This window comes from Haliotis rufescens, unplaced genomic scaffold (genome assembly GCF_023055435.1).
Source record: "Haliotis rufescens isolate VD_foot unplaced genomic scaffold, xgHalRufe1.0.p SCAF_4, whole genome shotgun sequence".
Lineage (NCBI taxonomy): Eukaryota > Metazoa > Mollusca > Gastropoda > Lepetellida > Haliotidae > Haliotis > Haliotis rufescens.
The window spans coordinates 21,380,507-21,392,573 of record NW_025964112.1 but is presented as its reverse complement, the minus strand read 5'-3'; the positions used below and the strand labels follow the sequence as shown (position 1 = coordinate 21,392,573).

At 40.0% G+C, this 12,067-nt stretch overlaps 1 protein-coding gene across 7 annotated transcripts in view; it reads right to left on the bottom strand.

Moving 5' to 3' along the window:
* Positions 1-12,067, bottom strand: part of LOC124132153 (disco-interacting protein 2-like) — a 100,688-nt gene that overhangs the window by 35,256 nt on the left and 53,365 nt on the right. For all 7 annotated transcript variants that reach the window (XM_046495877.2, XM_046495876.2, XM_046495881.2 and 4 more), the window contains 13 exons: positions 10,989-11,222; positions 9,013-9,147; positions 8,476-8,531; positions 7,813-7,873; positions 6,425-6,498; positions 5,920-6,043; positions 5,049-5,140; positions 4,603-4,728; positions 3,932-4,055; positions 2,700-2,800; positions 1,943-2,045; positions 1,451-1,515; positions 1,038-1,131 (listed from right to left, as the gene is read on the bottom strand). In XM_046495877.2, the coding sequence (XP_046351833.1) occupies positions 1,038-1,131; positions 1,451-1,515; positions 1,943-2,045; positions 2,700-2,800; positions 3,932-4,055; positions 4,603-4,728; positions 5,049-5,140; positions 5,920-6,043; positions 6,425-6,498; positions 7,813-7,873; positions 8,476-8,531; positions 9,013-9,147; positions 10,989-11,222 (1,389 nt within the window). The remainder of the gene's footprint in view (positions 1-1,037; positions 1,132-1,450; positions 1,516-1,942; positions 2,046-2,699; positions 2,801-3,931; positions 4,056-4,602; positions 4,729-5,048; positions 5,141-5,919; positions 6,044-6,424; positions 6,499-7,812; positions 7,874-8,475; positions 8,532-9,012; positions 9,148-10,988; positions 11,223-12,067) is intronic.

Here is a 12,067-nt window from a genome sequence, read left to right as displayed (position 1 = left end):
GGTCATGAAATTCAACACAATTCCAGACTGTCTGACCATGCATCGCTGCTCTGAAGGGGGCAGCAGTCTGTTGTAAGTCCACTGTTTCTCAGTAATAATATTGGGTGGGTCCATGGCATGAACATGGGGGTCCTAGGCTGGTAACACTTGATTGGAATTTTACTGATGTCATACTTGAGGCCATTAGAAACTGGGACAAAATATGTGATTCGCTGATTCTGTCATCACTCCAACTTGGGGGATCTTATGGTTCCAAACAATCAGGTACTGAGACGTAGATGTGGTGGAAGAATGTTGCTTTCAACAGCAGTGAGAGTCATCCCAGCAATATTCTACCTATATTCTATAGCCAAAGGATACAGCCACTGGACATTTACTCTAATATTGTGAATTTTGACATATAACCTATTCAATCACAAAATCCTTCCTAAATATGGAGTGCCTTCTGTTTCAATACCTATCGGCCACACATCAATCATGTCTGACAAAGTCCTTCAAGAGGCATCAAGGGATTCCAGTGGGTGGAGTGTTCACTCAGTGTCCCAACAATCATTGTTTAACCCCAAGTAAGCTATTCACTCCTGTTCTCTCCCCCACTGTATTGCTACATGTGGAGTCTGACAGTAGAGTCTATTTATTTTACTTGGTTTACAGATCTTTTTTCTAAAAAACACAGGGTCTGTGGTTGAAATTAAGTCAAAACAGCAAAACATTAATTTTTTAAGGTGACTAAACATTACAGTAGGTAGGGTAAAAATGTAAGCTCCACATCCAGTATTACAACTATCTTGGAGCCAAGATATCTGCCATGTCAATCAGTAAGCAACAGTAACAATTTTAACACACAAACTGTCTTATTTACAACTTACATTACATAGCTTGATATTATTAACTATACTAGTGAAATATATTCACAGACTTGTCATGAAAAACAATGTTACTTTTCTCATAATCATAAGTGTATTCAACATTTCTGAAAGTAAGACAAGTAAAAACAACAACACATGCCTGAACAGCAAAGTTCTGCAAGAGTCTACCTTTATATTTTGTCACCATCTTCATCCAGGATGCTGGGTCCACTTTCATCAGGGAGTAGGGAATAAATATCACATGCATTCCATTAAATACGCTCTGAAAAACAAAAGAAATGGTGAATGAGTTGAGGTTCAATTTGAACAGTACATCACTCGTGACAGGGTATGGAGAACGGTAACCCAAATGAAAGTGACATTTACCAGTTGGGGGAAACCTCTAGGAACAGACAAGGATAGATTGAAGGGTGAAACCGGGATTAAAATCCCAAACTCTATTCCTATACAGCTAAAGGATGCTGATCTGCTCATCAGGAGTTCCAATGAGAAGTAGCCATCTTGTAATAATAAGGCAACAATGAATTGCACATAACTTTGAAAATAACCTGTCTCATCAACAGAATTCCCTCTCTACTCACACAGAGGATTCCGTGCCACAGCCCTACATCCCTCTTGAAGTCTAGCACACACACCATCACCTCGCCTAAAACAGAAAACAAATGCATAAAGTTTCATAAAGTTGTCACAATTTTAACAGGGCTGATTTCACTATCTGAACCAAGAAATCAAATTACAAAAATTCTCAAAATAGTTGTTCAACCAAAAATGTTTAATTTTTGGAAAACATTATTACATCAAAATCCATTTCAGTTATAATATATTTCGCTAATTTCTTGACAGAGATCTGATAAAATCATGATAATGGAAAGAATTTTTTTTAAAATAAACAATGTGCTGATCAATCCCTGTACCTTAAGCTACACAAACAACAGTCTAAGGGCTAAGTTTGCTTTGTACAAGTTGGTACATGACAAAAGACCATGTTATTAGGAGCTTGGAGTCAATGGAGGTGGTGGTAGAACAAGTCAACAGGCATGTCCTATAATACTTGATGCAATGCAGCTGCTCACCCTCGGAGTAGTTACAGCCGACGGTCAGAGTCCGACAATGGCAAAACATGGTGTTCCTTGTGACTGTTACACCCACTGTGCTGCCGTCTTTGTTTATTGTGTACTGAAAGGAAACCGATGATCAAGGCTTAATGGATGTACTCACTTTTTTCACAGTTTACGTTCATTTTTTTAGACAAAATTGGAAGATGGTTCTTGAGCATCAAGCTTGAGCTTATCCAGCATATTATTATTATTAATTATTATTATTATTATTATTATTATTATTATAGGTGGATGCTCACAGCGCTACAATATCATTACCCAAGTCAATGGGTCAGTGTGCACTCGATTTCCATTCTCAGCTCCCCGGGAAGTATACAACCCAAGCTGCCTGTGAGGCGTTAGAAGGTTAACTGTCACATTACCATCTAATCCTACCAGGTACCCATTCACTGCTGGGTGAACAGAGGCATATTACGTACAAAGTCATTTGCCTGAGGTGACACCACCATCTTAAAGCACAGAGTCAAACCTCACTTACAAAATTAAGAATGTGACAAATATTGCAACAACATAACAGAAAGATACACCTAAGTGATTAAGGGTTTCCGAAACTCAGGGAGAGTTTATTACTAGGTGTATTAGGAACAGGTTCTTTGGCGATTCAAATCTATGATCAGTGGATCCTGGTACTGCAAAGGGATGAAACTCAGTCTACTCAACTTACCATGTCCCTTACATGTAATGGTAATTTCATATCAAATCCAATACTTACTTCAATATATGCTGGCACATCTTCTCCCTTGGAGGGTGGCTGCCAGTCTTTGGTTGGTTTACTCAGATTTTCTGTCACAAACCAGTTCAACTTCGGCCAACCTGTAAATAAGACACAAACAGCATCAAGGTAAAGAGCCTCACTTCCCCTGTTCCTGTCACACACAAGAATTTAAGGTAACATAATGCACTATATATGTCTGTGTTTGTGTTGGCATATTTCCACTTTGACTACAGTGCTGCGCATCCCATGAGTGGATGTTTAATGCTATTCCAATTTGTCAAGAGTGCTGTGTATACCAATGCGAGTGGATGTCTCATGCTATTCCAGTTTGTCTGGGGAGCTGCGTATCCCGATGTGAGTGGATGTCTTACTCTATTCCAGTTTGTCTAGGGTGCTGCGTATCCCAACGCGAGTGGATGTCTTACTCTATTCCAGTTTGTCTGGGGAGCTGCGTATCCCGATGTGAGTGGATGTCTTACTCTATTCCAGTTTGTCTAGTGTGCTGCGTATCCCGATGTGAGTGGATGTCTTACTCTATTCCAGTTTGTCTAGGGTGCTGCGTATCCCAACGCGAGTGGATGTCTTACTCTATTCCAGTTTGTCTAGGGTGCTGCGTATCCCAATGCCAGTGGATGTCTTACTCTATTCCAGTTTGTCTAGTGTGCTGCGTATCCGAATGCGAATGGATGTCTTACTCTATTCCAGTTTGTCTAGTGTGCTGCGTATCCCAATGCGAATGGATGTCTTACTCTATTCCAGTTTGTCTAGTGTGCTGCGTATCCCAATGCGAATGGATGTCTTACTCTATTCCAGTTTGTCTAGAGTGCTGTGTATCCCAATGCGAGTGGATGTTTTACTCTATTCTAGTTTGTCTAGGGTGCTGCGTATCCCAATGCGAGTGGATGTCTTACTCTATTCCAGTTTGTCTGGGGTGGTGCGTATCCCGATGTGAGTGGATGTCTTACTCTATTCCAGTTTGTCTAGGGTGCTGCGTATCCCAATGCGAGTGGATGTTTTACTCTATTCTAGTTTGTCTAGGGTGCTGCGTATCCCAATGCGAGTGGATGTCTTACTCTATTCCAGTTTGTCTGGGGTGGTGCGTATCCCGATGTGAGTGGATGTCTTACTCTATTCCAGTTTGTCTAGGGTGCTGCTGTCCCACGAAAGGATGTTTTACTACATTCCACTTTTATATGGTGCTGCCCATGACATGTCAGTGTCCTCATTACCTTTAAAAGTGATGACCTCTCCACTACTGGACTTTGGAAGCCCTTTGAAGCAAGCCTCGGATGTGAGTGCCCAGCAGACACTCAAACTGCCTAACAGGAAGCCAACACCTGCCCCTCCTGCATCCTGTAGCCGTGGCAACCATTAGAGTATGTGAAGATTAATACATGAAATACACATTTTATCAATGACATGATATCAACAAACAAATACTCAACTGTGACAATACATTCAATAATCAATGATTTAATATATGACACCTGTTGGAGGAGAAAGAATTCGATTTTCAGAATGAGTTTGACCTGTGACGACCTACACTGACTAAGTGCAGTGGCAGACACAGCAGCAGACATATTAAGACATTAAGTGACTACACAAAACTAATCTAATGTGACACAAACATACAAGTGCTATCTCTTCTGGTGTCTAATACTGCTGACAATACTGCTCATAATGCTTATTTAATGCTTCTTTTTCTCAATAAGAAACACAAATAGATGATCATTATCAAATTTTGGTATACTAGGTAATTACACAAACCATTTACCTCCACCACTCATTTCCGACAAATCTCTATAATCTGGAGACAACCAGCTACTCACAGCCTTATCATTCCATACTAAAATGTCCGACAAGAAAAGAAGCAAAAAGCACAAATGCAGTGCGATCTTACATGTCTATCACTGACCCTCTTTGTAAGAGGAACCTCGACGGGGACCGGCACCACGCCCGCCATCACACAGCCATAGAATGCACAGATGAAGGAGATAGGGTCATTGTTGGGGTACACCAGCGCCACCTGTCAACAATCTCATCAATCAGTGTTTCACACAGTGTTCAACTCACATTCAATGAAAATATTTTCTGACATTCAAGTAATTAAGGAAGGCAAAAGGCAAACAAATGACTGAAAATCCTTCACTTGCCAAAATATTATTTTACTTGTACTTGACTTGCATTCATATTTTCTTACACTGCATTGGATGAAATGAATGCCAAATTGTGTTTGTTTGCAAGGGACGACGTTGGCATTGAAATACATTTATTCAATACGGATATGGAAAGCAGCTTCAAGCATCTATCATGCAGGGAGCCCAGCTGAATGTATGCCAGCCTCACCCTATCTCCTAGTTTTATGCTCATTCCTTCCTTGTGGCCTACTTTGTGCAACAAGTTGAAAGCAATTTTCTGAGTCCGACTCAGGAGCTTGCCTGGAACAAAGAAACATTTAAGTGAGGTTTGTTTTCAGTACATGGATCCAAGATCTCTCATAGTGAGTGGCATGCTTGTAAATGTTTCGGGGGAACCTTAGTCTATCCTGGACTCAACTCTGTGCAGGATAAACAACAAAATGAATCCGGGAATGTGTCACTCCAGTTACATCAGTCCAAAGAGCAGCCTCCAAGCTGAAGAACCCTTCATTTTTTCTTGAGAACAAAATGTTTACCAAACAGTAAGTAACAGATCACATATAATCCTCATGGAAGATTTGACACCAAAAACCAATATATTTTTCAAAACATAATCATCACTCTGAATGAACATGGCATCTTACTCTTGAAAGTGACACATGAGAATATTTCTTAATATACAACATTTGGATTTTTCATGTTGAGCTTAAAATGTTGACTGCATCATTCAGCAGCTTGTTGACTGACATGACTCCATACCACTATTTACATTGCACACAATGTCTACACAAAAGTCAATGCCAGAGCTACTTGTAAACAAAGAGCCAAGGCAACACGTTTTTTAAAATTTCAAACACAAATAGTATTGTCTCAATTGTCAAAGCAATGTCACTTATAAGTTATCAATCGCAATGGTGTGGAAGAAGGGAATTCATTGTCATAATATTTTAGGTCTGAAAGCTCTTAGCTTGATGCTGACCTTTAACATAGCCTCCCATGATGACTTCAAGTACAGCATGAGAACCTTGTTCCCTTGTCAAGCTGGACTAATATGGTAGCTGTGTGGTGATACTACTAACCGTATGTGAGATTGTAGGAAGGTTTCCCATGCTGGTCCAGCACAGTGACGGCGTTGGCCTTGAAGCTGGAGGATCCATATCTCTGCAGTGCAGCCTCCAGGTTGTGGGGGAGGCCCGACGGGATCTGGGGGAGAGGGAACTATGTAAAGTACATGCAACAGTGAGTGAGTTGATCAGTAGGGTCTAAAGCCGCTATGAACAGTATTCCATGTAGATCTCGTCAGCTTAAGGCAGTAGGAAGGCATAAACTTGTATTGAATTTAGAAGGTGCCTGACTGGCCAAATGGTTAATGGCAATTTCTGAAAGTCATTTTGTTAAAAAAATAATTAATTTTTTAAAAATAAGAAAGTTTTTTGAGCTCATCTTCATCCCATTAAAACATCAGGTCCCACTGAAATCATCAAAGAGAGAGGATATTGAGTTTTGTGTTTTTCCATAATCACAATAGGATAAATAAGAAGACGACACAGTCACAATAGTGTTTGAGTGCTGATTATGACTTACTACTAGCTGTTCTCCTGGTACTGGTGTTAGTTCATTACCCTCTGGTTTGGGGGCATTAGGATCAGCAGTAGGCACTGGAACAATAAAACAAATACGTAGCACACAGTCAGCATAATACATATCCATAGCAGCACAGTCTATTTAATACACTGACATGCCATCACAGTCAGCTTTATCCACCCAAAACCTCACGGTTAGCACAATACATTCCCATTGCATCAGTCAGCATAATACATTGCCACTGCAGTCAGCACAATACATTCCCATTGCATCAGTCAGCACAATACATTCCCATTGCATCAGTCAGCACAACACATTCCCATTGCATCAGTCAGCACAATACATTCCCATTGCATCAGTCAGCACAATACATTGCCACTGCAGTCAGCATAATACATTGCCATGACATCAGTCAGCACAATACATTCCCATTGCATCAGTCAGCACAATACATTCCCATTGCATCAGTCAGCACAATACATTCCCATTGCTTCAATCAGCATAATACATTGCCACTGCAGTCAGCATAATACATTGCCACTGCATCAGTCTGCATCATACATTGCCACTGCATCAGTCTGCATAATACATTGCCATGACATTAGTCAGCATAATACATTGCCATGGCATCAGTCAGCACAATACATTCTCATGACATCAGTCAGCAAAATACATTGCCATGGCATCAGTCAGTACAATACATTGCCACTGCATCAATCAGCACAATACATTGCCGATGCATCAGTCTACACAATATATTGCCACTGCAGTCAGCACAATACATTGCCACTGCATCAGTCTGCACAATACATTCCCATTGCATCAGTCAGCATAATACATTGCCACTGCATCAGTCAGCACAATACATTCCCACTGCATCAGTCAGCATAATACATTGCCACTGCATCATTCTGCACAATACATTCCCAATGCATCAGTCAGTATAATACATTCCCATTGCATCAGTCAGAATAATACATTGCCATATAGCATCACAGTACCATACAGCACACACAGTTTCACAGTCAGCATTCCCAGAGATTAATTTTATTTAGTATAGAGGTATCATTTCTTTTTCTAGCATTCCTACTTATATCCACAACTTATAAAACATTGCGTTCATTATCAGGACAAATCACTGACAGAGTAAATATGCATTGGTTTCATACGCTAAAATTTCAAGTTTCAACATTTTCTTCAAGTGATAATCATTGAATATATCATACTTCACGTTGAACCCCACGATCGAAAGTGCTTAAATCAAAATACTCAAACCATTATTTATTTTAAAAATGAAGTCAACCTGTATGTAGATGACAACATATATAATCACAAAGTTAAGACTTAAACTACATGAAACACAAATAACATAGAACTGAGGATCTCACTTTCTAATGTGTGTTCATCTTCGTCCATGAAATACTCCTTCAGCGGTCTTCTCTTCGGTCTCTGTAAGAAGAAGAAGCACATACCACTTCAAACACAAGTCAGAGCCCAGATTCAAAGTTAACACAACCACCATTAGCATGTAAAAGATACTACACTGGAAAAATTTACTAAAAGGAAATGATTAAATTATTAATCAAACCATGATAAATATCTGCAATGGTTCCTTGGTCTGACAACATGGAACTGAACAAGAGCAGAAGTACATGTCGCATGTCTAGCTGATATTTAGAGTACCTCTCATTACACAGGGTGGTAAACATTGACAGAAGATGTTTTCAAATAAAACAGGGGTTGTGTAAACTATTTATCAGATAAATGTCAATATTTTTTTTATTCCCTTCAATCTCAACTCTATTTTCATTGGTCCTGCTTGTCAAACAAGGGATGAGTTTTCAAATGTATTTTCACTTCAGTATAGTTTTTATTCCCCGTTATGAGTGTCTTGCCCAGCCATCTTCTGAGATTATTATATCCACATCTTATCAGGTTTTAAAGAAGCAGCGAAAACTTGACTTCTGAAAGTAAATCTTCCTTTTTCTTTTTCTGATGTTGTGACCTACCTCACATTACGGAAAACAAGACTCGTCTAAACAGACTCTTACCTTGAGAGTATTTAGTAACTGTTGAATCTTTGCTGATACTTTTCCGTGTCTAGGCCCTGCAAGGTGAGTTAAATCATGCTGAAAATTGACATCTTTCCCAGCTAACCTCACTGGGGAACAACCAGGATGAAGTTTATATACATCAACACGTAGAAATACAGGACTTGCTTAACTAACAATAATTGCAATATAAAATAAATGTTTGCATTTATCAAAACGCTAAGATGTGTTCATTAGAACCTAAACATTTTCAACGTTTGACTTTCAAGTTTTGAAGACAATGAGTGATATCACCTATACATATCTCAACTGCATATTGAAGGCAAACTAGTCAACAGTGTGGTCACTGAGGATAGGCCACATGGAATCAACCAATTCTCTTCATGTCCAGATACTGTCCATACTCAGTGGTCATTGTGGTCTTAATCTTCCTCTTCTCTACATCCATGTGTCAAATTTCAATTAAACCTGAATACACTCCCAAATGCTGTTATCAATATGAGCCCACACCATATTCTAAAAAGCATATATTGGTACCATCATCCTCAACGCCAGTGACGTTGCCGGTGGTGGTGATGCGGACTGAGGACTGGTTGTAGCGCCCAACACGGTCAGCCTGGCGGAGACTCTTGGCGTTGTTGGTCACATCGGGCGGCTGGGATATATGATGTGCTAGAAGTAAATAAACCATTGATAGAGTGAGTGACCATGTGGGATGAAAACACAAGCCTTTTCCAAGGCAAGAAAATGTCCATATTTTCTTGAGTAAAGTGCACACTTTTTTCCCAAAAACACAGCTGTGTAGAAGGGGGTGCGCATTATACACGAAATAATGTTTTGATTTTTTTTTTCCCCATGGAAGGTGAAGGTGAAATGGGGTTTAACGTCCCGTCCAAGATTATTGCACTTATATAGCGACATGCATGCACGTGTATGTGTGTGTGTGTGTGTGTGTGTGGCTGCTTGTACTAGTCCGGACTGATGCCGATTTATAGTGCTAGGACACTGAGATACCATGACGCAGTTTAACATGAATACCCCACTCAGACACAGTATACTGACTCCGAGCCGACCAGTCCTTGTTTTAGCCCCTTAATACCGAGCGCCAGACAGGGTAACAACAAGTACCATCTTTTAACGTCTTTTGGTATGACGCGGCTGGGGATCGAACCCCAGACCTTCTGCTCTCCGGGCGGACGCTCTACCACTAGACAACGGAGGCGGTCCTTTTCCCCATGGAAAGACATTACCATGAGCACGTAACACGGGAAATACCATGTCAACAAATCCATACTCAAGTACGCAAATTAATCATGTAATTACACAGTCTGGCTATAAAAAGTGTTCTTTGTATATCTGGACTTATGTTTGTACCTTATTTCATTAATTTTATTCAAAATTCCTTTCAATATTATTTTAATTTATTTCGGCGAAATCCTGTTTAACAGCAACCACAATCAGATTACAGCTATTGACGTCTTGAAACAAACTTTAGTTGACAGAGAATGGATAATATATCATAAATGCCATACTTTGACGATTCTATGTCAACACGTAGTTCTCGCGATCACGTACCCGGGAGCCTCAGCGGTGACTGGTCAGACTGGTTCCATGTAAAAAATAATACCCGGCAATAGCGATCAGTTGCTTCGCTTAGGGTTATTATCATTTTAAATATGTTTAGTTTAAAGCTGCAACTAAATTAACAAGATATTTGAATATATTATTCCTGATAAATAAATAGTTTCAGATACAATTTTTGAAGATCCTTGCATTAAAATCCTGTAAAGTTATATCATTGGGTGTGTCTTGACTGAATCACCAGTTGATTCCAAGAAAATGTACACCTGATTGCTGTTTCCGGCTTAGTTTACGAGAAAATACACAACACAATCTTAATCCCTGGATTTAAAACAATGCCTAGCAGAACAAAAAATACAATTTAAACGGTAAATCAACATGTCTGGTGATTTTTTATCTGAAATTTCGAATTTATACTGACCAAGTTTCTCATCACCCGTTTGTTTACCGTAATTCGCTGAAGGGGTAGATCTATGGTGTAATTTCTTTCTGCGCTTGATATTCGATTGTTATATTTCCAAAATACTGAATCCGCTAGAGGGGGGTGCGCATTATACATCGGTGCGCACTATACTCAAGAAAATACGATACTTGGCTACCCAAACATCAACAAATCAGAATATGCAACCGCAAGAGCAATAGACCTATCTAAAGGAAGAGGAACCAAATTTCTTTGATTATTATAATTGCTGTTTTTACTTATTGGGAATTTAAAGGTCTCATTCCTAGAAAAAATGCAATCTACACAATTTCAACTCAATGAATGAATGTTTTGAGCTGCAGTTCCAGCTATATCCAAGCTGCCTACAAATAAAGAGTCTGGGGTAGGGAACCAAACTGTTGATAGCATGAGCACTATGTAACCATCTCATGCTAACCAGTAAGCACTTGGTAATAAGGACCTATACTATCCTCGAATCCCAACAACTCACAATGTCTGGAGTTCTGCATGACATCTGCTAGAGCATGTCTGGCTGTGTTTCCCGGGATGATGAAGTTGCCGAACTGCTGACTGCGAGGACGTTCCTGGGCTTGGTGATGAGGGGAGGCACCAGCATCTGAGTACGAGGAGGAACTAGCACCACTGTCACGGCTGTTGCCTCCTCGCTGGAAGCCCCGGGAATGTTCCTCGTCAAACACACTGTCATCGTCATCAGACGAGGAATCTAAAGTGACAAGAGAGATAGAATTATGTCTGAAGGCCAAGTCTGGTAACTAGAAGCCTAATCAGCATAGCCTATTATTTCCAATATTAAAGAGTAACAAGAGTGCTCTGAGAGCACAACATCCCCCGCATGAATTTTTTTTAATGAGTTTATATTTTCTTTGTATTTTATGAAATAACAACAGTAGATGGCACTGCATTTGAAACAAATTGTGCAGAACATTTTGTCTGGAGTAATCCAGTCTGAATGCTAATGCCATAAGGATGTAGCTCACCCACAAAAGCCTTATACAAGGAAACTAACTATAGTTATAGTTATAGTTAGATATTGTGATATTCTCTGGAAACTGGAGGAGGAGTAGATTTCATGAAGCTCCGTAAAACAGGGGCAGTAACTCTGTCAAAATTTGTCGAATTGAAACGGGACTGCGATATGCGTATCATCAACATGTCGACATCTTGTGTGTAGAGTGTCAGGGATAATCTCTGGAAACTGTAGGAGGAGTTGATTTCACAAGCTTAGAACCCTCTCTCACAATTAGGCAAATGAAGCTCCGTAAAACAGGGGCAGTAACTCTGTCAATATTAGTCAAAATGAAACGGGACTGCGATATGCGTATCATCATTATGTCGACATCTTGTGTGTAGAGTGTCAGGGATATTCTCTGGAAACTGTAGGAGGAGTTGATTTCACGAGCTTAGTACCCTCTGTGGGACGGACGGATGGACGGACGGACTGCGCCACGACATAAAAACTAATCCAAATAACGCATATTCAGATGGCATTGGTGGGGTCAACGACAAAGAATGTTTAAGTTCCAAGTGTTGATACACGAGTTACTAGAC